This window comes from Rhamphochromis longiceps, linkage group LG4 (genome assembly GCF_057381845.1).
Source record: "Rhamphochromis longiceps isolate RC_006_pf linkage group LG4, R_longiceps_female_GT1.1, whole genome shotgun sequence".
NCBI lineage: Eukaryota > Metazoa > Chordata > Actinopteri > Cichliformes > Cichlidae > Rhamphochromis > Rhamphochromis longiceps.
The window spans coordinates 38,874,249-38,899,324 of NC_140560.1; the positions used below are offsets into that span (position 1 = coordinate 38,874,249).

The 25,076-nt window shown below is 44.1% G+C and overlaps 1 protein-coding gene across 2 annotated transcripts; it reads left to right on the forward strand.

Moving 5' to 3' along the window:
* Positions 1–4,270: 4,270 nt before the first annotated feature.
* Positions 4,271–25,063, forward strand: maptb (microtubule-associated protein tau b). Of its 2 annotated transcripts, none has more exons than XM_085404971.1 (10): positions 4,271–14,384; positions 14,686–14,754; positions 15,271–15,311; positions 15,485–15,542; positions 15,619–15,698; positions 20,801–20,950; positions 21,026–21,107; positions 21,216–21,325; positions 21,667–21,834; positions 21,935–25,063. In XM_085404971.1, exons 1-10 carry the CDS (start codon positions 14,291–14,293, stop codon positions 21,965–21,967), a joined length of 885 nt encoding a protein of 294 aa, XP_085261097.1. In that variant the 5' UTR covers positions 4,271–14,290; the 3' UTR covers positions 21,968–25,063. The 2 variants fall into 2 exon arrangements, with proteins under 2 accessions (XP_085261097.1, XP_085261098.1); XM_085404972.1 differs by having other exon boundaries at positions 14,689–14,754.
* The last annotated feature ends 13 nt before the right edge of the window (positions 25,064–25,076 follow it).

The window sequence follows — 25,076 nt, forward strand, 5'->3', positions numbered from 1 at the left end:
GTTCGCTTACCGTCCAAATCGTTCCACAGACGATGCCATCTCTCATCTCCTCCACACATCACTCACTCACTTGGACACTAGAAGGGGGAATTATGTTAAAATGCTCTTCATAGACTACAGCTCTGCATTTAACACCATAATTCCCTCCACACTCACCACCAAGCTGGAGCATCTGGGACTCAGCTCATCTATGTGTCAGTGGATCTCCAACTTCCTAACTGGCAGACCACAGGCAGTAAGGATGGGCGGACATGTCTCAGCCTCCACCACTCTCAGCACTGGAGCCCCCCAGGGGTGTGTTCTGAGCCCCCTGCTGTACTCTTTGTACACATATGACTGTGTGGCCACTACCAGCTCCACCACCATCATCAAGTTTGCTGACGACACCGTCGTGGTGGGCCTGATCTCTGATAACAACGAGACGGCCTACCTGAAGGAGATTAGGAATCTGGAGAACTGGTGCCAGAGGAACAACCTCCTTCTAAACGTCAGTAAGACAAAGGAGCTGATAGTGGACTTCAGCACTAAGCAGGAGAGGAACTACCAGACCCCTGTCATCAACGAGTGCCCAGTGGAGAGAGTGGACAGCTTCAAATACCTCGGAGTTCACATCACGCAGGACCTGTCATGGTCCTGTCACATCAACACCGTGGTGAAAAAGGCCCGTCGGCGTCTCTACCACCTCAGACGCTTGAGAGACTTCCAACTGCCCTCCAAGGTGCTCAGGAACTTTTACTCGTGCACCATAGAGAGCATCCTGACGGGAAACACCTTAACCTGGTTCGGGAACAGCACCATGCAGGACAGACGAGCTCTACAGAGGGTTGTGCGGTCAGCTGAGCGCACCATCCGCTCCGAGCTCCCTGACCTGCACTCAAGCTACAGCAGGCGGTGCTGGACCAAGGCCAGGAAGATCGTGAAGGACCTCAGCCATCCCAACAACAGACTGTTCTCTCTGTTGAGGTCAGGAAAGCGATTCCGCTCCCTGAAGACCAACACAGAGAGACTGAGGAGGAGCTTCTTCCCGCAGGCGATACGGTCTCTCAATCACACCACCACACAGTACTGACCCACACATACAGTTCTTACACACACACACTGGACTTTCTGGACTTTGTTTTTGCACACATTGTTTTTTTGCACAACACTGGTCACTATATTCTTCATTTCCGGTTAATACTTGTACAGCTGCTGTTATTGTGTATATATTTATTTATATTTAGATTTCTTCATACATTCTTATATAGTTCTATATTGTGTATTGTGTATTTTGTTGTACAGTTATTTTATTTTCAACTTTAATTTATATATTTTATCTTATTCTTTCCCAGTTAAATTTACCCTTCATTCTAATTTGTGTTGTACAGTTATTTCCTTTTTAACCTTAATTTATATTTTATTCCTTCCTAGTAAAATTTACCCTTTTTAATTTTTCATATTTATTTCCCTTTTTAATTTTTCATATTTAGTTCCTTTTTTAATTTTTCATATTTAGTTCCTATCTTATTCATAGCCTTTTCCTTTTTTGTTTTCTTTAGGTCACGAGCAGTTGTCCAAGCATTTCACTGCATATCGTACTGTGTATGATTGTGTACGTGACAAATAAAATTTGAATTTGAATTTGAAAACTGAAGGCTCTGCCTCCCATTCTACTTTTAAATACTCTAGGAACAAACAGTAGGCCTGCAGAGCGAGAGCGAAGTGCTCTAATAGGGTGATATGGTACTACAAGGTCATTAAGATAAGATGGGGCCTGATTATTTAAGACCTTGTATGTGAGGAGCAGGATTTTGAATTCTGGATTTAACAGGAAGCCAAAACAGGAGAAATCTGCTCTCTCTTTCTAGTCCCTGTCAGGACTCTTGCTGCAGCATTTTGGATTAACTGAAGGCTTTTCAGGGAGTTTTTAGGACTTCCTGATAACTTCCTGATAATAATGAATTACAGTCGTCCAGCCTGGAAGTAATACATGTATGAACTAGTTTGAACAGCTCTCTATTGTCATTGTACATGTACAATGAAATTGTGGGTGCTCCACACCAGCTGTGCCAGAATAAAATATAAATAGTAGGCAGCAGGGATAAATAACAAACAGGAGACATATGTCCAATCAAGAGGCACAAATACAAATCAAAAGGCACACATTATCGATAAGTTGCAGAGTGCTTGGAGGAAATGCAAAGACATAAAGAGTGGTCTGAGTGATGAGGGTCACTCAGACCATGGCTCAGATTGGTGGGTGGGGTGTGGGGATACAGTGTTTGCTAACAGTCTGAATGGCCCAGGGGAAGAAGCTGTTGCTGAGTCTGGAGGTGTGGGACCTGATTGGCCTGAGGTGCCGACCAGAGGGCAGCAGGTCAAACAGGTGGTGGGAGTTTACCTGAGACAGGAAGATCTGGTGATGGCCTCCAGGAGTGTCAGAGGGCAGCCAGTGTTAATTATCCTCTGCGCAGACTTCCTGTTCTCAGTCGTGGCCCCTCAGTTATTCCTCCTCAGCACACTGTTAAATATCCCAATTCTTTGATCTTTGGGCTGAAGGAAGAACAACACTGTGTATAAATGCTCAATCAACAATCTCTTTATTCCATACAACACTATGAGCATTAAAAAACGTCCAGACAGGAGAAGTGGACAGGAAGGTGTCCGCCAGATCTCCAAGTGTCTGACTGTTTCTGACATTCTTATAGCTTCAGCCGCCCTCCAAAGTCATAAAACCTAAACATCCACATTCTTTCGTGCTTTCATTATGACCTTGGCCTCCTGTGCCGTATGTTCTGTTCTTTCTAATCAGACAAATATGGCCATGCTTCTCTGAAAACAACATTTCTTATAAATCAGCAGTATAATGCATCATAACACAATGTCATTCATTCGCTAGCAGTCTAATGTAATACAAATCAGTCTAATAAATCTAATAATTATCACCTTCTTCTAAGTCAGGAGTATAATGCAAACTAAAACTACATAATGATTTCACAATCTTTAATTAGAGGTATAACGTGCCATAAGATAATATAATAATTTCACAACACGGAGAAAGAGCAGCAGCTGCTGGGCCTTCTTTACCATGGCTATGGTGTCATGGGTCCAGGTGAAATTGGCGGAGCCTTGATCTGTCAGAAAATCAGTGAGACACTGAGACACATCTTCTAGAAACACTTAATGACGACAGACGTGAGGACTATAGGTCAGTAGTCACTGGGGTGTCCACGCCAGTGTTTGGGGGGATGGGAAAATGGTGGCGGCTTTCAGACATGTGAGAACGGTGGCACGAGTCAGGGAGATGCTGCACAGCCTGGTGAGGATCCCTGCCAGTTGGCCCGTGCAGGCCTTGACCGCAGCTGCTGGGACACTGTCGGGACCGGCAGCTCTCCTGGGGTTCACTGCTCTCAGTGACCTCCTGACCTCATGCTCTTGCAGGGAGAATGAGGGGGAGGTGTGGAGCAGGGGGAGTGGTCTAGGGTGTGGTCTCAAACTAAGCAAAAAAGGAATTGAGCTTCTTGATGCATGCCCAATCATCCAGGTAAGTAAATCCCCAAAAGTTGATTCTGTTGATCTGGACGTTTTCAGTGGGAGAAACATTTCGTCACTCATCCAAGTAACTCCATTTGCATTTGATCCAATGCAAATGTCCTGTTTATAAGTTTGGGGAAACCTGCAGTCAGCTGAGACTGAAGAAGTCACCTGGATGAAGAACGAAATATTTCTCTCACTGAAGATGTGCAGATGAACAAAATCAGGTTTGGGGGAATTGAGCTCCTCTTTGAGTTTGAGGCTGCTGTTGGGGTTGGGGGCTCTGGCCTTTGTAGTTGGTGAGGGCTTGGTGGGGGTTGAGAAAACCCTCTATCCTCTTCCTGTCGGCCTCCTTGGCCTGTTTGAGGCTCTCCCCAGGTTTGCTCTGGCAGTGCTGTGCAGAGAACTGTCCCTCAGCCTGAGTTACGAGTTGTGATCAGAGGATGATAATAATAATAATAATAATAATAATAATAATAATAGTCAAAGGAGCTTGCAAAGAAAAGCGTCTGGACTTCTATAAGTTGCTTGAAGACGTTTCACCTCTCATCCGAGAAGCTTCTTCAGTTCTAAGGTCAAATGGTGGAGAGTCCCAGATATAAACCTAGTGGGAGTTTCCCCCCACAGAGGGACAAAAGGACCCCTGATGATCCTCTAATCGCCTGAGCCAAGGTGTGAAACTGGGCGTGGGTCCCAATCAGCCAGAGTTTCGGGTGAGCTCATTGTGAAACCTGGCCCCACCTTATCATGCGAATTCCTGAGGTCATGATAAGGTGGGGCCAGGTTTCACAATGAGCTCACCCGAAACTCTGGCTGATTGGGACCCACGCCCAGTTTCACACCTTGGCTCAGGTGATTAGAGGATCATCAGGGGGTCCTTTTGTCCCTCTGTGGGGGGAAACTCCCACTAGGTTTATATCTGGGACTCTCCACCATTTGACCTTAGAACTGAAGAAGCTTCTCGGATGAGAGGTGAAACGTCTTCAAGCAACTTATAGAAGTCCAGACGCTTTTCTTTGCAAGCTCCTTTGACTACGATGACCTGGATGACTGAGAACCTTCACAGACAATAATAATAATAATATTGCATTTTATTTATAGGCACCTTTAAAGACCTCGAAGGTTTCCCTACATTAGTGCTACAAAATAAAAACATAAGGTAAACAAATCTAAGAATAAGTATGGAAGTATAAAAGCTAAACAAGGTCAAATGGACTAAGACTGAGTCATGATGAAGGGAATGCAATTCTGAACAGATGGTTTTAAGACGTGATTTAAAAGTGGTGAGAGAGTTGGTGGTCTGAAGATCTGCTGGAAGTGCATCCAAAGTCTCGGGCAGAACAACTAAAGGCTCTGAGTCGTGTGGTAGCCAGGCGAGCACGTGGAACAGACAGAAGGGAAGCTGAAGAAGAGCGGAGTGTACGAGGGGGCGAGTACATATGAAGATCAGATAAATATGGAGGAACGAGGTTATGAAGCAGGATAATGTTGCACCGCAGGGGTTTGGTATGTGGTTTTAAAGGTGGGCAGCACCGCTCTCTCTCAAAACACTTCCTACTGGTTACAGTGAGTGCTGCTAGCCTGTCCTGCTGCCTCCAGTGCTTTATTTACCTGACCCGATGAAGCCGTTAGGGGAGGGCAGGAGGGGCAGGTGGACTGGGTCGGGCCTACTCCCTGTGTTACAAAAGTATCCAAATGTTAATCACATATAAACAAAAACACCATGTCATGATGAATTGGATTACATGGACGCTTTAACGGTTTTATAGGCTGATCGTACAAAGCCATGCTTCACTTCAGTACACTAGAGCGCCCCCTTGTGGTGGACCTGCTAACTTCTTATCTGCTAAGGGGAGCTGGAACACCATTATGTTTAAACTTATACCTGAACATGTTTAGATTATTAAAGCTAAAAGTATATGCCACTATACATTATAATTTATGGATGGATGGCTGAACTGTGCTGGACTCCCATGCTTCTGAAGATTAAATGTATTTATTTATTTTTACTTTTCTATTTATTTGATTTTAATCAGGTCATTTAACTTAACTTGTTATAACTTCTTCTCGTTGTGTTGCGTTTCTTCATGGTGAGTGACAATAAAGAACCCTGAACATTGTTCTTTATTGCATCCTCTTTTTTAAGTCTGCTGTTTCTGATGCTCCTCGGAAAGTTTCCAAAACCTACAAACAGCAGCGGATAACACAGCTCACCTGTGCTGAGTCACACAGCTATGCTGAGCTGATGGACACAGCGAGAGCCTAAGATTTGTTAGTTTCCTCCTGCACTGATTTTAACGGTGCGTCTTCAGAGCATCAGGTGCACCTTCTTGTCCGCCACAGGTGAGAAACTGAAGAAAATACAGGAACCACGGCGCTTCAACAGTCATTCGCTGTTCTTCACCTTCTGCTTCTCGCATGCAGAGAATGAGAAACGCACATCTGTACCTCAGGTGTGGCTCAAAGTTTCAGGACATTACAGACAGGAAACACCACCAACTACATGCAGCTCTACTGCACTCACACTTGAGGACTGCAGAGCAACCGCTGCAACACCTGTGACAGGTGTTCAGTCTTTACGTTACAGTCTTGTCAACACAAAGTTCTTTATTTGGAGCACATTTCTACAAGAAAGATAAGCTATCCTGTTTTTCAGACCATAAGGCGCACCAGATTAAAAGGCGCATTAAGCAAAACCAAACAGTCAGATAAATCGAACTTTACTCATCTCATTCTTCTCGCTTCCTGCACTTCTGTACCATTGATTCATTAATGTTGAATTCTCTCGCAGCTGCTCTGTTCACATGTTCTACTGAGTGACTGAGTTTGAAATCCACTTTGTAAGCATGTCTCTTAACAGGAGCTATTTTGGGGTCCTTATACGCACACAATATGGTAATATTACGTTGAAGCACGGTACGTGTTACTCTGCGAGGCTCCTGACTATGGCAGCCGTAAGCTCCAACAATCCACCAAGTGGCTTCGTAGCTGACCAAAGTTGTACTAAAACATTTTGATGTAATTTTTGAGCGCCATGTAGCACATAATATAGGTTCAAGGTCCGTAAACACAACCAGAATTAATACATTAGGCTAGGCAGCGCCTGTATCACCTACGACAACTGAGGAAGTTCAGGGTCTCTCCAAAGATCCTCAGGATTTTCTATACAGGCGCTGTGGAGAGCATCCTCACACAGAACATGACATCGTGGTTTGGGAACAGCTGTGTGAAGGACCAAAAAGCTCTCCAGAGAGTGATCCGTACAGCAGAACGCTGCTGCAGGATTGCTCTCCCCCCGCTTCAGGACACCTACACCAGGAGATGCCGGACTAGAGCAGCGCAGATACTGAAGGACCCGTCCCATCCTGGCAACAAACTGTTCCAGCTTCTGCAATCTGGTAGAAGGTTCCGCATCATCCGGGCAAGGACAGAGAGACTCAAGAGGAGCTTCTATCCCCAAGCCATCCGTGCCCTAAACACACACACCCGCCCTCTCACATCATCAGAGGCCCAGGCTCTTCCAGCAGCCACTAGGCCCCAGGCTCTTCCAGCAGCCACTAGGCCCAGGATCCTCCAGCAGCCACTGGGCCCAGGCTCTTCCAGCAGCCACTGGGCCCAGGATCCTCCAGCAGCCACTGGGCCCAGGCTCTTCCAGCAGCCACTAGGCCCCAGGCTCTTCCAGCAGCCACTAGGCCCAGGACCCTCCTGCTCCACCAGGCCCAGGATCCCCCAGTAGCCACTGGGCCCAGGCTCTTCCAGCAGCCACTAGGCCCAGGATCCTCCAGCAGCCACCAGGCCCAGGCTCCTGCAGCAGCCACTAGGCCCAGGCTCTTCCAGCAGCCACTAGGCCCAGGATCCTCCTGCTCCACCAGGCCCAGGATCCTCCAGCAGCCACTGGGCCCAGGCTCCTCTAGCAAGGCACCAAGAAGTAAATCAACAGTGATTTCAACGGGCCATCACAAGGAAATACCAATCTCATCATTTTCAAAATGCCGCCTAAAAAAGCAAACCCAGCAGTTGAAGAGGAGTTGGAGGAGATTAGGAAATCGCTTAATTTCATGTCTGATGAACTGAGCAAAGTGGCTAAACAACAAGGTATGCTACATGACCTAATGGATGAAATAAAACAACTAAAAAACCTCATAAAGGACAAGGACAAGAAAATAGACGACTTGGAATGGCGAATCGAGGACCTTGAACAATACACAAGAATGGATGATTTAGTCATAAGTGGACTGGAGACGCAACACCGAACCTACGCCAGAGTAACAGCTGGTGGAGGTAAAGACGGTGAAGATGCCCCGGTAGAGGAGCTGCAAACGCTTGAACAGCAAGTGATAAAATTCCTTCAAACGAAGAATGTAAGCAGAGACATCATATTGCAGCATGCCACACGCTCCCCAGAAAAGACAGTAAAACAAAGCCATCAATCATTCTTCGGTTTGTGAGTCACAAAACAAAGATTGAGTTACTGAAACAGGGTAAGAAGCTAAAAGGGACTGGTGTGTATTTAAATGAACATTTAACGAAAAAGACTGCTGAAATTGCAAGACAGGCACGCAGCCTGAGAAAACAAAATAAGATACAAGCGACATGGACGAGGAACTGCAACGTAATGATAAGACTAAATGGCAATCCCAAAGAAGCGAAAGTTGTGATGATAAGAGAACTCAAAGACTTAGAGCAATATAAATAATCAGGAATCTGCTATGGAATCTATTGGAAAAGTGACGATTGGATAATGAACAATGGGTATGGAAAGTGTTTCTGGCCTTACGGCTCAAAAACAATGGAAACAACAACAACAAAAACAAAAACACATAAATGACAAGTTTGGACACAGATTATAGGTTTCCATTCAGAGATATTGAAGAGAAAGAATTTGATTATGAAAAGGACTGTCAAGGTGGTTAATTTGCCACACTCTGAGAAAACAAACTTCAAAACGTTTAACTATGCAGAGCACAACATGCATGACCCTGAAAGTAACATTGACCCAGATACCCACTTCTACAATAACACCAATAATACTTGTGAGTACTATACAGATGACCAATTCAATGTGAATATTAAAATGGCAAATGCATTGTCGGTCATACATTTCAATAGTAGAAGCCTGTATAAAAAATTTTCTAAAATTACAGAATGTTTAAGTAAGTTAAAAAAGTTTAATATAATTGCAATATCAGAAACATGGCTCGATAATGAGAAAGTTAGTGAAATGGGACTGGAAGGATATGAATTATTTACAATGAACAGGGTGAATAAAAAAGGAGGCGGTGTTGCTTTATATGTAGATAAAGTTTTGAAATGTAGTCTGATTGAATGCATGTCAAGCACCATAGATAACGTATTGGAATGTGTCACTATTGAAATTCATGTTGAAAAAGCTAACAATATAATTATAAGTTGCATCTATAGGACACCAGGTTCATGCCTTGAGATATTCAATGAAAAACTTGCTGCTATGTTTAGCAACCTAAATGATAAAAAAGTGCAAATAATTTGTGGTGATTTTAATATAGATTTGCTAAACCCAAATGGACATCAGAAAACAACAGATTTCATCAATACAATGTATAGTAACTCCCTTTCCCCTGTAATTATAAAACCAAGTAGAATAACAACTGATACAGCTACATTGATAGATAATATATTCACAAATAAAATTGACCATGAAATAGTAGGTGGACTTCTTATAACTGATATAAGCGATCATCTTCCTGTTTTTGCAATTTTTCAAAATTATTTTGGGATTAAAACTAAACAAAAGAATCAAATATTTGATATGATACGACATAGAGCAACAAGAGCCATTGCTGCCCTCCAGGTGGACTTAAAGGAACACAATTGGAATGAGGATTTTGCAAATGAAGATTCAAATAGTGCATATGATGCATTCTTATCAACAGTAATTTCACTATATGAAAAACATTGTCCTTTAATGAAGATCACTAGAAAGCATCACAGATCCAATAAGCCATGGATCACAAAGGGGATAGAAGATGCATGTAAAAAGAAAAATAATCTATATAAGAGATTCATAAAACAGAGGACAAAAGATGCTGAAATAAAGTACAAGTTATATAAAAATAGATTAGTAAATATTATAAGAACAAGTAAGAAAGAATATTACCACAAATTATTGGAGCAAAGTAGTAACACACAAGAAACATGGAGGATATTAAACAGTCTAATCAAAAAGGGCTCAAAAAATAAGAATTATCCAGATTATTTTAAAAAAGATAAAGATATTGTGCTTGATAAAACTAAAGACATTGCAAATGAATTTAATGATTTCTTTGTAAATGTTGGCTTTAATTTAGCAAAAGAAATTCCAGAGTCAAGAAATAATAACAACCTAAATAAACATATTACTCAGAATGTGTCCTCCATGTTTATTGGTGCTGCAACTCATAGAGAAATAATTAACATTGTGAAGACATTTAAAAATAAAAAGTCCACTGACTGTTTTGGTATTGACATGATATTAGTTAAAAGTATTATAGAATATATAGTGCAACCTTTCACATACATTTGTAATCTGTCCTTTCAAACTGGTGTGTTTCCCTCACAAATGAAAATAGCAAAAGTTATTCCAATCCATAAAAACGGAGAGAGATGTCAGTTTACCAATTATAGGCCAATATCACTGCTCCCACAGTTCTCAAAAATTTTAGAGAAGTTATTTGTTAATAGACTTGATAAATATATTGAGAAGCATAATCTCCTAAGTGATAACCAATATGGCTTTAGAGTGAAAAGGTCCACTTCGATGGCAGTGATGGAACTTGTTGAAGGGATATCTAATGCTATAGATAATAAGGAATATACTGTTGGTATTTTTATAGACTTAAAAAAGGCATTTGATACAACTGATCATTCTATATTAATGAATAAACTAGAGAGATATGGCATAAGAGGGATAGCATACAAGTGGATGAAAAGTTACCTGGATGAAAGATATCAATATGTCGAATTCAATAATGTAAAATCTAAGCAGTTGAAGGTAACTTGTGGTGTTCCTCAGGGCTCTGTGCTGGGCCCTAAATTATTCATATTATATATAAATGGTATATGTAGTGTTTCCAAACTGTTAAAATGTGTATTGTTTGCTGATGATACCACTCTGTACTGCTCAGGTAAAAACCTAGAACAGCTTCTGACTACAGCGGAAAAGGAGTTAAATATATTAAAAAACTGGTTTGATGTAAATAAGTTATCATTAAATATAAAGAAAACAAAATTGATTATTTTTGGCACTAGACAAATGAAAAATGTATCTAAAATAAGGGTTAATGGAATTGAAATTGAAAGAGTGTACGTAAATAAATTTCTTGGAGTGATAATCGATGATAAGCTGAGTTGGAAGTCTCATATAAACCATGTGAAAACAAAAATGTCAAAAACCATTGCTATCCTCTATAAAACAAAGCATGTCCTGAACAAAAAATCATTATACACACTTTATTGTTCTCTGTTGCTTCCATATATGACTTACTGTCTGGAGATATGGGGTAATGCATATAAAACGAACACTCTTCATATTTTCAAGTTACAAAAAAAGAGCTATAAGAATTATAAACCAATCAAACTATATAGAACCAACTAACATTGTGTTTATTAATCTGAATACCCTGAAATTTTATGATTTAGTTGAATATAAAATGGCACAGATAATGTATAAAGCACAAAATAACTTGCTTTGCCGCAGTACTCAGAAGCTGTTCAAAGTCAGAGAGAGTCAATATGACTTAAGGGGAACAGATTTCTTTAAGGAAAACAAGATGAGGACAAATATAAAGCAGAGATGTGTTTCTGTTAGAGGATTTAACCTGTGGAATAGTTGTGACAGTGATTTAAAAAGGTGTGGTTCATTTTCCTTGTTTAAAAATATGTTTAAAAATAGAGTATTAGAAAAATATATAAATCAAGAATGAAAAGAGCAAAAAACAAAACAAAAAACCTCTTGATTCTTTTGCTTTGATGTAGTTACTTATCTAAGGTGGAAAGTTTTTTTTTCTTGTTTGTTTGTTTTGCTTTGTTTTATTATTTGCTTCGAGCCCTGTGTACAGGAGCTGCATGCAAAAATATCTTTTATTAAAGGGTTGGCGTAATAAGCAAATGCTTCAGCCAATACCTTTTGATTAGCCTTGTCTCATGCTTTCTTGCTTTGTGGTAGATCTTTGTTCTGTTTTCACTGAGATATTTGAATGCTAATCAATAAAAATCAAATCAAATCAAAAACATCATCTATAATTGACTGAGACAGGACTCTCTTCCAGACACTAAACCAAGGTACAATGTACATTTCAATTCCTTTCATTTTAACCCTTGTATGGTGTTCGGGTCTGTGAGACCCGTGTTCAGTTTTTTTCAAAAGAAAAATTAAACAATTAATTATTTTTTCACGTGTAAATGTGTTGTGTCTTTCCACTCACTCTACTTGATTATAACTGATTTATTTATAACATTTTATATAAAAGAAAAACGAGAAGCACATTAATTCATAAATGTGATCTAACAAAGGTAAAGGGAAAAAATTAACCATGTTTACTGTGCATATGTCTTGTAATTGGGATGAAGTAAACATCTGTTGAGTAATTTAACATAAAATTGTTTGATAGTGTTAATTTGGAAAGCCAAAACTCTAGCGGGTCCACCAGACCCATGAACACTGGCTGAGTAACAAAAATACGAACACCACACAAGGGTTAAATATGTTTATATTGTCCATCCTGTAAAATAGTCAGATGTCTGTTCATATTAATGTACAGAATTCACCTGCTTGCTGCTACTACTGCACATTCACCCAGAGTGTGTGTGTGTGTGTGTGTGTGTGTAACGCGCGGCGGACACTAAAGCGGTGGCGCCAGAATGTCACGCTAAAAAGAAAGATTCTTTAAAATACAAGGGGGAGCAAGCGAGTCAGATACCACGGGCACAGAGAGTAAGCAGGTCTGATCAGGAACAGTTTATTACTGGGCCAGAGAGCACAAATAAAAACACCCTTAAAATGTACGTAATAAAATGTTTGCTCTCTACTAAAAACAATTCTAAAACCCGTAAAACTACCATTTTCTACATTCACTAACCCCCCCCCCCCCCCTGCTATAATTAGGCCACATGTTCATTATGGGTCCATCAGCAGGCCAGGAATTCCTCCTTTAGAGCAGAGTCCACGCCAGCCCCGTCTTCAGCAGACAAGAAAGAGCCTCCCATCTTCTTGTCCTTCCGCTGGCCCATCACTTCCCAGTCCGGCTTGCGTTCTGCACCCGAATCCATGATGCGACCACCGCCACAGCTCCCCTTGTGTCGGTGTCCTGTAACATAACAAATAGGGGCCAGAACAATGGTCCCAGAAGCGGCCCTGGCTCATGGCCATGGTGACCCTCTCCCAATCCAGCTGCACCCAGTAAACAACAGTAGAGACCCTACTCACAAATGCAGGCAGAGGTAAACCTCTGCCCTGCTGCCAATCACACGCGTTGTCTCTTACTGTTGCCGTTCCATGAGGTCAGGACTTGGTCGCCGCATCACACTGGCCATCTTGCATTAACCTTCCAGTCTGGGGCCTCTCTCTTCAGTGCTCAGCTAGCCTGTTTTTAAAAGGTCTTTACACAGCTGATAGGCCACCTCTGGACACACCCCTGCCTCAGCAGGTGGTCCCTATCAGCTAATTTGTCCCATGTGCAGCCAGTCCACAGTGGATAAAAACCATGTCACATAAAACACTAAAAACCATGCAATAGAAACAGAATAAAACCATGCAAATAAAACAACACTCATAAATAAACACTAAAAATCAGAATAAAAACAATATACAAGATAAATACAAATTTCCACTGTGTGACATGTGTATGTATGTATGTATGTATGTACACACATATATACACACACACATACATATACATATATACACACACACATACATATACATATATACACACACACATACATATACATATATACACACACACATCCAATAAAAAAGGTTTATCACTGATTGAAATTCATTCAGAAATGTTTAACGAATGAGCTGTCACAACTTTCAAGTACAAAGTTGTTATGAAGTCTGTCACATTCCCCCCTTTTTCTTTTTTATCCTTTATTTATTTATCCTTCTTATTTCATTGTACTGTATATTGTTACTCTTATTTGCCTTGTATGTCTACTGTACAAACTGAACTGGAATGACTGACTGTTCGCTTTATCATTTCAATAAAGTTTGGGAAAAAAAACCTCTTCGGCCGCTCGCTTTTGCCGTATTTTGCGGCAAAATTATCCACATCCACCGCCGCGCTATGAATTGTGGGATATATGGGACCACGAAGCGTGCACCGGACCACGCTTGATATTTGGGGAAATCGACGGCGCATTTGGAGTATGCATTTGAATCACACTTAGAATTGGGACAGCCGTCGTCGCGTGGCGGTGACGTAACCGCACTTAAAATGCGTACTTCAAGCGTGCAGACTCTTAATTGGGACACAGCCTGTGTGTCTCTGTGTCCCAGGCAATCACATATCAGGTGATGTTGTTTTATTCTCACCTGTGTGCAGCTGCAGTTCCGGTTCAGATTACTGTGACCCCTCTCACACCTGTGAGAATTTCACTCTTCGGAGCAGAATCGCGTTATTTAAGCTGGTTTAATGTCTATAAAGAGAGCCGGAACTTCATCGCCGTCATCGCGTGCGACCTGAGACGAGAACGCGACACTTTCTCTCCTCCGTCTGGATGCAACGGATTGCCATGGTAACGGCAGCTTCCTCCCGGCATGCAGCAGCCTGCGCCCCCCTCCCTCCCTGTTAGAGCGGCGCAGGGTGGAGCAGCAGACGGACCGACAGCAGCAGCAGCAGCAGCAGCAGGAGGTAAGAGCCGGACAACGCCCGTCCTCCTTCTCTTCACCCTCTTCATCCTCCTCCTCGGAGATTCTCGGAGCAGCTGCGGCGGGTTTGCGGTGACCGGATCAGTCCGCAGGCTGCTGTTAGGCCCGGAGCTAACACGGAGGAGGAGGAAGAGCGGGCTCGGGTGTAGCTGCGCTGACACATTCAGACTTTTATGATTGTATTTCTGCATTATCATCATCATCATGGTGATTCACCGTGCCTGAGCATGCTCACTGACTCCTCTTCATCACCTCTCCTCTCTGTGTCCTCCCCTCCTCTGTAGGAGTGAAGATGGATGGAGACTCCGCCCCCCTCACAGATGGCCCCGCCTATGAAACGCAGAAGATGGAAGGTTGGTAACAATAATTACTGACATTTTTATTTATTTATTTAACCTTTATTTAACCAGGAATGTCCCGTTGAGATCAAAGACCTCTTTTTCAAGGGAGTCCTGGCCAAGAGGCAGCACATTTCAAGACAAATACATACGAACAAACAAAGTTAAAATTACACAAAACAATTACACATTATTGAGGCAGCCTGTAGGCCTTTGAGTTTAGTTTTAAAAACATTTAAAGACAACAATTCAATTTGATCGATAACTAAAGGTGTTACGAGAAACTGATTACTTGACTGAGCTTTAATCCTAACCCTACTCCCAACTTATTTTGCTCCACCCCTCCACTCTGATTGGATGGCTGTTAACTGGAGCCGGAGAAGAAAGCGACTCTTGCTCCACATAAGATGAACATGAAAAAAACCTGACGAGCAGCAACTTTTACCAAAGTCAGAGAGTCAGCGATCGACGAATTCTGGCTGTTCTTTGATTATTAGTCCACATTAAGATATTTTTTTAATCCTCCCACAGAAAAAGCCGCTGTGAAGGCAACTTCTGAAGAATCAATGAAGGTAAATCTGTACACTTACTGATCGGAATCAATAATCAGCTGTTCCCAGAGGCTGGCGCCATGCACGAGGCCAACACGATGATGGGAAATGTTCACGAACTGGAAGATTTTTCCCAAATTCACAGCTTTCAGACCTCGCTCCTTTTCACCATGGTAACCGACATTGTGTTTCAGGCCTCCAGGACAGCAGGAGGCGCCAGAGCAGCCAAGATGATCTCAGCCAAGAGCACAGGTACACTGACCCAGTATAACCAGTCACACCAGTTTAACCCATCAGAGCCACTAACCCGTGTCTGTCTGTCTGTCAGAGTCCGTGGACGGCGTCAGCAGTCCAGGAAGTCGTTCTCCCGCCAGCCGATCGTCCACGCCTAACAGAGAGGTGAAGAAGGTGAGAACACCTGAGATAGGTGCTGAAGTATTCATACGCTTTACTGCAGTCAAACCAGCAGTACAGCAGTGTATAGATACTCTGACAGAGGGTTACTGGTTCAGCAGGGTCGTTCTGTCTGCAGTCACTATGTTGTTCCAGAGCACGCATGTTACTGAAATGATCCGTACACAGTGTTGGGGAGTAACGGAATAGATGTACCGCCGTTACGTATTTAAAATACAAAATAATCAAATCAAATCAAATTCAAATTTTATTTGTCACGTACACAGTCATACACAGTACGATATGTAGTGAAATGCTTGGACAACTGCTCGTGACCTAAAGAGAACAAAAAAGGAAAAGGCTATGAATAAGATAGGAAATAAATATGAAAAATTAAAAAGGGTAAATTTAACTAGGAAGGAATAAAATATAAATTAAGGTTAAAAATGAAATAACTGTACAACACAAATTAGAATGAAGGGTAAATTTAACTGGGAAGAATAAGATAAATATATAAATTAAAGTTGAAAATAAAATAACTGTACAACAAAATACACAATACACAATATAGAACTATATAAGAATGTATGAAGGAATCTAAATATAAATAAATATATACACAATAACAGCAGCTGTACAAGTATTAACCGGAAATGAAGAATATAGTGACCAGTGTTGTGCAAAACCAAAGTCCAGAAAGTCCAGTGTGTGTGTGTAAGAACCATATGTGTGGGTCAGTACTGTGTGGTGGTGTGATTGAGAGACCGTATCGCCTGCGGGAAGAAGCTCCTCCTCAGTCTCTCTGTGTTGGTCTTCAGGGAGCGGAATCGCTTTCCTGACCTCAACAGAGAGAACAGTCTGTTGTTGGGATGGCTGAGGTCCTTCACGATCTTCCTGGCCTTGGTCCAGCACCGCCTGCTGTAGATTGAGTGCAGGTCAGGGAGCTCGGAGCGGATGGTGCGCTCAGCTGACCGCACAACCCTCTGTAGAGCTCGTCTGTCCTGCATGGTGCTGTTCCCGAACCAGGTTAAGATGTTTCCCGCCAGGATGCTCTCTATGGTGCACGAGTAAAAGTTCCTGAGCACCTTGGAGGGCAGTTGGAAGTCTCTCAAGCGTCTGAGGTGGTAGAGACGCTGTCGGGCCTTTTTCACCACGGTGTTGATGTGACAGGACCATGACAGGTCCTGCGTGATGTGAACTCCGAGGTATTTGAAGCTGTCCACTCTCTCCACTGGGCACTCGTTGATGACGGGGGTCTGGTAGTTCCTCTCCTGCTTAGTGCTGAAGTCCACTATCAGCTCCTTTGTCTTACTGACGTTTAGAAGGAGGTTGTTCCTCTGGCACCAGTTCTCCAGATTCCTAATCTCCTTCAGGTAGGCCGTCTCGTTGTTATCAGAGATCAGGCCCACCACGACGGTGTCGTCAGCAAACTTGATGATGGTGGTGGAGCTGGTAGTGGCCACACAGTCATATGTGTACAAAGAGTACAGCAGGGGGCTCAGAACACACCCCTGGGGGGCTCCAGTGCTGAGAGTGGTGGAGGCTGAGACATGTCCGCCCATCCTTACTGCCTGTGGTCTGCCAGTTAGGAAGTTGGAGATCCACTGACACATAGATGAGCTGAGTCCCAGATGCTCCAGCTTGGTGGTGAGTGTGGAGGGAATTATGGTGTTAAATGCAGAGCTGTAGTCTATGAAGAGCATTTTAACATAATTCCCCCTTCTAGTGTCCAAGTGAGTGAGTGATGTGTGGAGGAGATGAGAGATGGCATCGTCTGTGGAACGATTTGGACGGTAAGCGAACTGTAGTGGGTCCAGTGTGTCTGGTAGTGAAGAAATGATGAAGTCTCTGACCAGGCGTTCAAAACACTTCATCACTACTGAGGTGAGGGCTACAGGGCGATAGTCATTGAGAGAAGCAGGGTGGGGTTTCTTCGGGACAGGAACAATGATGGACTCCTTGAAGCATGTGGGGATCACCGACTGAGATAAAGAGATGTTGAATATCTCAGTGAACACAGGAGCTAGCTGGTATGCGCAGTCTCTGAGGATACGACCTGGGATGCCGTCTGGTCCTGCTGCTTTCCTGGTGTTCACTCTCTTGAAGGCTCTCCTTACTTCATGCTCGGAGATGACGAGCACGTTTCCGGTGCTGGCAGTATCTTCCTGTCTGCAGCCGTTAGCGCCGCTAACACTAGCATTGTTGGAGACCTTAGCTGCAGCCTCGAAGCGAGCATAGAAAGTGTTCAGCTCGTCTGCCAGAGTCACGGCCGCGTTCGTCATACCAGTTGTTGGTGCTTTATAGTCCGTTATTGTCCTTAGTCCCCGCCACAGGCTCCTAGAGTCACTCTGTTGGAGTTGTGACTCTAGTTTCCTCCCGTAGCGCTGCTTCGCCTCTTTCACCGCCCTCCGCACGTTATATGACGCGGCTTTGTACGGGTCCATGTCCCCCGTCATGAGTCCCGTGTTGTAGGCAGCGGTGCGGGATCTCAGAGCGTCGCGGATGGTTTTATCCACCCACGGCTTCTGGTTGGGAAACGTTGTGATAGTCTTTGTCTCCACGGTATCATCCGCTAGTTTCCCGATGAATCCCACAACGCTTCCGTAAACACGTTGACGTCATCGTCGGAGCTGTTTCTGAACATGCCCCAGTCTGCGTCATCGAGTGCGTCCTGTAACGCGGCCACCGATTGATCCGTCCAGCGCGCGACCTTCCTCTGAACCGGAACTTCCTGTTTCAGCCTTTGTTTGTATTTTGGGATGAGGAAGATGGCGGCGTGATCAGATTTGCCAAACGGGGGGCGGGATTGTGCCTTGTAGCCGTCCTTGACCGTAGTGTAGCAGTGGTCCAGTGTCCTTTCACCCCTGGTGGGGCAGGTGATGTGTTGATAAAAGTTCGGCGCTGCGCGTTTGAGGTTGGCGCTATTAAAGTCCCCCGTCACAATAAGCGCAGCGTCCCGGTGTTGTGTCTGGTGCTGTGTGAGTGCCTCATGCAGCTCGCATAAGGCGGTGACCGTGTCCGCTTGTGGTGGAATATAAACGGCACTTACAATGACCGATGTAAATTCCCGAGGTAGATAAAAAGGACGACACATGATGGACAGTAGTTCCAGATTTGGTGTGCAGGAGCGTGTGAGAGGAACAACGTTCGCACTGTTGCACCAGTTGTTGTTCACCATTAAACACACGCCGCCTCCCCTTGACTTCCCCGAGTCCCGTGTCCTGTCCATGCGGTGAACCGAGAAGAACTCGGCCGGCTGGATGGCGTGGTCCGGCACCGCTGGGTTCAGCCATGTCTCGGTGAAGCAGAGGAGATTGCAGTCCCGAATGTCTCTCTGGAACTTTATCCTGGCCCTGAGGTCGTCAAGCTTGTTCTCCAGTGACTGGACGTTGGCGAGCAGGATGCTAGGCAGAGGTGTGCGGTGTGCACGAGCTCTCAGCCTGTTCCTGACGCCGGCTCGCTTCCCTCTAGGCCGCCGCCGCTTCCCTTTGTTCTCCCTCGAGATCTCACTCGGCCAGCTCGGATCCGGAGTTAAAAACTTCGAATTGTGAGTACATTGTGTACCAATAGAAACAAGAGTGTCACTGTCATACCTAATGTACCCAATGGTGATGATTTTGCCGATTTAGAAACGCTGAAAACTAACTTAAAAAACAAAGACAAAGAAAAAGTGGTCGGAGCAGTCGTGACGGCAGCCGACCTCACCGGCGCCATCTTTATAAGTAACTATGAGTAACTGTATTCCGTTACAGTTACCGTTTAAAAAGGTGGTATTTAGAGTACAGTTACTTTGTTGAAATAAATTGATTACACGGCGGTACTTTCCTGTTTCATATTGTGGCGGGTCGGGACTGTTTCGGTTTTGTTGGACAGCTACGTTCTGTTGTTCCAGGCGGCAGCGTTACGGTTGCCATGGTTACAGGGTGACGCGCTCTCTTTGTGACTGTGTTTCCTGGGTGAGAGAGCGCCTTTTTTTGTTGTTGTTGTTGTGCTAAGCTAAAAGGTAGAGTGTTACAGACATAGCCCTAAAGAATGTAGCCTCATGGGCAGTGTAGTCCGTGCTGCAGGGAGAATGGACTGCCATACACGTTATGTGTCTGTGAGCGAGGAGGGAGAAAAAGGAGAGTCGAAAAGCAGGAGTTATCGTCAAGCAGAAACGGGAGCTGGAAGCATGTAAATATAATAATAACCACTGCAGCCAAGAAGAGTGCCTGACAAGCCCAGTTGTAAGTAAGCTATTACGACTCGACTGTACGCTGTGTTCGTGTTTTCATCCGAAACAATAAGTTCTGTTGGAGCAGCCTTTCAACGCCTCTCTCTGTCTCTCTCTCTCTCGCAAGCAAAGTTGACCCAGACAACAAAGTAAAGCTAGTTTTCAGCTACGAGCCCAACAGGGAACCTGACGTATTAGCCAGAGGTCCCTTTACTACGGTTCAGACCCGCGGAACTTCAGTAATAGTAATAAATCACATTCATGTAGTTGTAAAAGCATGATAATATATTAAGTAATCCGAAGTATTCAGAATACGTTACTCTCATTGAGTAACGTAACGGAATACGTTACAAAATACATTTTGGGGCATGTATTCTGTAATCTGTAGTGGAATACATTTTAAAAGTAACCTTCCCAACACTGTCCGTACATAATGTGTGTAGTTCTGTGTGATTTACACAGCATTAAGTAAAACTGCAGGTCTTCATTTTCACTGATGAGCGCATCACCTCACAATTAATGTAACGACTGTTTGGACTGCCTGTGCGCGATGCATCCTATCACTGCAGTGTCATCTGCAAACTTTAGAATAGAATAGAATTCAATACAATAATACATACAGAGAAAAACCCAACAATCATATGACCCCCTATGAGCAGCACTTTGGCGACAGTGGGAAGGAAAAACTCCCTTTGAACAGGAAGAAACCTCCGGCAGAACCAGGCTCAGGGAGGGGCGGGGCCAGGGTGATATGGTACCACAAGGTCATTAAGATAAGATGGGGCCTGATTATTTAAGACCTTGTATGTGAGGAGCAGGATTTTAAGAGCCAATAACAGAAGGACTGGTTCTGACAGTGTCTGTAACTGGTACCGGTGGTTAAAATGGTTCTGCCATTCTGCAGGTGGCGGTGGTCCGAACCCCCCCCAGGTCTCCTGGCTGTGCTCGTGGACGGACGCCCCCCCTCCCCTCTCATCCAATGCCCGACCTCAGCAATGTGAAGTCAAAGGTTGGGTCCACGGAGAACCTGAAACACTCACCTGGAGGGGGCAAGGTAACGTACATCCGTCCACCTGCTGTGCAGAGCTGACTCTCAGGTAGATCCTGACACTCACCTGTCTGTCTGTAGGTTCAGATCATCAACAAGAAGCTGGATCTCAGTAATGTGACGTCAAAGTGCGGCTCCAAAGACAACATCCACCACAAACCAGGTAACGTTCCACACCACAATCACATATCTCGAGATTAAGTGGAGAGCTGATCAATAAAAAGTAGCACAGACGAGTAGTACCGGCTGATCTCTTCGCTCTACTCCTCAGGTGGAGGGAAGGTGGAGATCAAGTCAGAGAAGGTGGAGTTTAAGACCGTTCAGTCCAAAGTCGGCTCTCTGGAGAACGTCACTCATGTGCCGGGAGGAGGGAAGAAGAAGGTACGCACTAACATCCACCTCCTCATGGGGGTCGGAGGAGCAGAGTCAGCACTCCCGACTCCTCTGTTACACCGCAGTGTCATAGAAACTTCAAACAACGTCCTGCACGCAGAAGACCTGCTGTCTCCTCCGTAAATGGAGACGTCTTCGGCCCTGCTCACGCAGGTCACCGGTGTCACGTGACCTAATTTGTCCTTTGCTGTAAACTCTGTCCGCTTACAGTGGAAGCATAATTTCTTTTGTCCTTTTATTTGGCGCTTTACACACCCAGCTCAGGAGCAGCACATTTTTGTCATGTGACCTGATTCCCAGTCATGTGACACCTGCGTGTGTGTTTGCAGATCGAGACTCAGAAGCTGAGCTTCAGAGAGAGCGCCAAAGCTCGAACCGACCACGGTGCTGAAATCATCATCCAGGCTGACTCCTCCCCTTGTCATCTTAGCAACACTTCCTCCCATGGAAGTCTTAATGCAACTGAAACTCCACCCCTCGACACCCTGGCCGATGAGGTAAGAAGTCCGGGGAAGAAAAAAAAAAAATTAAAAAAAAAAAAAAATCACAAAGTAAAAACATAACATATGCTAACACACCACTTCCTCTTTCCGTAAGGTGTCCGCCTCTCTCGCCAAACAAGGCCTGTGATTGGACAAACCCTGTGCCTACAGACCCTGCCCCCCCTGCTGTCACCAAGGAAACGGCCTAATGGAAGAAAAAAAAATCATCATACATGTTACACAAAGCTACCGAGGATTGGAGAGATTTTATGAATCAGAAATCACCCAGAGTTCACCCAGGGTCACATGATCAGCCTCACTTATATTTGTTATCTCCACTGCGAATCAACTTTAAGCTGAGCAGTGACAAATGAATGAATAAATATGATAAATGTTTAACCTTAAGAGTTCCTGTGGTAAGCTGATCAGCTCAGCGTTTAAAAACCTGATCAAAGACCCAACGGCGTTAAATGCGATTAAACACACACAGACTCCACAAACCTGTGATGCGTAAATGCCCACAGCGCCCCCCCCATACCCGGAGCCCGCTCTTTAATCTGACCTTTGAAGAAAATTTGAGCTCGTTTTGAATTTGGCGACAGACGCACGGCCGTGAACGTGTCCCAGTTAGTCCACCGCACGATATCCTCGTGTCGGTGTTGTTCCCACATCATCATAATAAATGTTGTTCCAGGTTCAACATTGCAAGTGACCAATCACATTGTTGTGACGTCATACTTTTGCGACTTCGGAAAAAAACACCTTAAAAATATAATCTACTTGTGAGAAACCGCCTTTGTCCGACAATACAGCAATTTGAATTCTTTGCATTTCAGGATACTGTTTTTAATAAACTGTAAGCATTATACAGATTGTCCTTGCAACATTGTAATTTCATAAATTAATAAATCGCTTGGCTTGCAAAAGTATGACGTCACAACAATGTGATTGGTCACTTGCAATGTTGAACCTGGAACAACATTTATTATGATGATGTGGGAACAACACCGACACGAGGATATCAGATCATCCTTAGTCCGCCTGCGCTGTGCAGAAGTTTCGTTTTGAGCACTGAGTCGATGAAAAAGCATCTGAAGCTTGAACTCGCCATTATTTTAACATCTGTCTTGAGCACTTCCTGGAGGAAACAGGAAGTGTGAGAACGGTGGGAAAAAGTGAAACATTAAGTCACGTGACTCTGGAAACAGGAAGAGTGTTATTAGCGTTGTTCATAAAATGTGTCCAATCATCGAGCCTCTATCTCTCTGATGTCATCTTTCTACCAATCATATCTCTTTTGTGTTTTTGCTGACGTGCTGTACCAACCCCTCACCACCACCATCATTAAAAAAAATACCCAGAATGTCGTTTGATACCAGGTGCCAAAACATTTGTGTCTCTCTGCCTGTTGGCTGTTCAAGTGCTTTGTACCAATAAAGTTTCTCTTGAATCTGACGAGTTTTTCATCACTGCAGAGAAACGCCATGACACCAGCCTCATAACCGCTGTCAACAACATAAAAAGGAAGCAGTTTTATCAGATTTATGTGCTTCTTCCACTTATCCGGGGACGGGTCGCCTAAACAGAGAAGTCCAGACCTCCCTCTCCCCAGTCACCTTGTCGTTCCCAGGGTTAGAAAGATATCATGTCTCCAGCGTGTCCTGGGTCTTCCCCGGGGACTTCTCCCAGTGGGACATGCCTGGAACACCTCACCCAGGAGGCATCCTTGTCAGATGCCCAAACCACCCCAACTGGCTCCTTTCGAGCAGGCTAAGCTCCTCACCTGATCTCTAAGGGAGGCCAGCCCCCTTTCAGAGGAAGCGCATTGTATCCGCTCACTCTACACCATGAAGGACAGGTACAGCATCCAGATCACTAATCCGTCTGCCGATCTCCCCTAAGCAAGACCCAGTGATGAAACCAAACCAGAAAAACGCCATTCTGAATACTACATCAGGCGCAATGGTTAGCACTGTTGTGAGGTTCCTAGTTTGTATCCCAGCTCGAGCATGTTCTCTGGGTTCCTCTCACAGTCCAAACACCTGCTTGTCTGTTAGACCTGTGACAGACAGGAGTACAGCTGGGATAGGCTCCACCCCCCCATGCCCTTTGTCTGGATGGACAGATGATGTAAACAGTTCATGGTAGGCCAGAGTGAGGTTTTTAGGTTGACTATTATGAGATATGCACAATCGCGGCAAAATCAGTTTAAAATTTTAGCTTGGAGCCGCAGTTAGCAGCTATCTGCAGCCTTTTATTGCCTCGCCCCCTATCACAGCTGGAATAGGCTCCAGCACCCCCGCAACCCTGAAAAGGATAAGCAGAAGCGAATGGATGGATGTTATGGGATGTCTTTCAATATGAAACTGGCTGCAATTAGTCCACATCAGCTCAAAACCACAAGAATCATCACCTGTACAAACCAGTGTCACGGCAAAACATGTAATAGCCTTGCCAGTCCACTGTGTGCAGTTCACACTTTGGTTCTCCAAAACTTGAAACGGACACGCCTGCAGAAGTAGCATTACCAGATAGAAAATATAGTTAAATCCATGAAGACAGTGGCAAAACAATAACCAAAAACGCACATACCGGTAGGTCCACGGTCCTTAAATGCTGGAAACGATCTAGCTGTATTTTCATGTAAATGCATTAATGTCTATTTAAACACACACTCGTGATTAGCTTCATTTTGGCCTGAAATTAAAATCTCCCTCTGCTGCACGCATGTCCTCAGGCAAAGCATGAAACGTGATATCATGTTCCCATCTAACACCTGTTCATGTTACCTGTGGTGACTCACCTGAGCCCTAATCCAGGAAGCAGATTCATTAAAACAGAGTTTAAAAACAAACTCTGCTGGTCTCAGTTCAGCAACCAGAGTCGTAGGTTCACCCTGAGTGACAGACCGCCATCATCAGTGGAGCTCAGATACCAGGATACTGTTGTGATCGCAGAATGAATAAGTTTGATTCAAATCCGTCTATGGTCACCTTCAAGATCAGATGAAGCTGAATCCTGACCTTTGACCTTAAATCTAACAATCTGATCAGGTCATTGACGGCAACAGACTCAACATCTGTTCAAGACAGCTGAACAGCCTCGTGGCAAATGCTACGCTAATGTTTCTACTGTCATCTAATGCCAGCTTCACTCACAGAGCAGTTAAAGGTCAGAGGTCAGCCACAGTTTCACATCGATAAACCTATAGTGTGAAGAGAAATGTTTTTGGTTACAAACGTGAAGAAGAGTTCACC

What these genes read in the sequence shown, in the direction of transcription:
- maptb (XM_085404971.1), top strand. Translation starts at nt 14,291, where the DNA reads ATGCAGCAGCCTGCGCCCCCCTCCCTCCCTGTTAGAGCGGCGCAGGGT. An exon ending in ACTCACCTGGAGGGGGCAAG is followed by an intron (nt 20,951 to 21,025) that starts GTAACGTACATC and finishes GTCTGTCTGTAG; the next exon opens with GTTCAGATCATCAACAAGAA. An exon ending in CGGGAGGAGGGAAGAAGAAG is followed by an intron (nt 21,326 to 21,666) that starts GTACGCACTAAC and finishes GTGTGTTTGCAG; the next exon opens with ATCGAGACTCAGAAGCTGAG.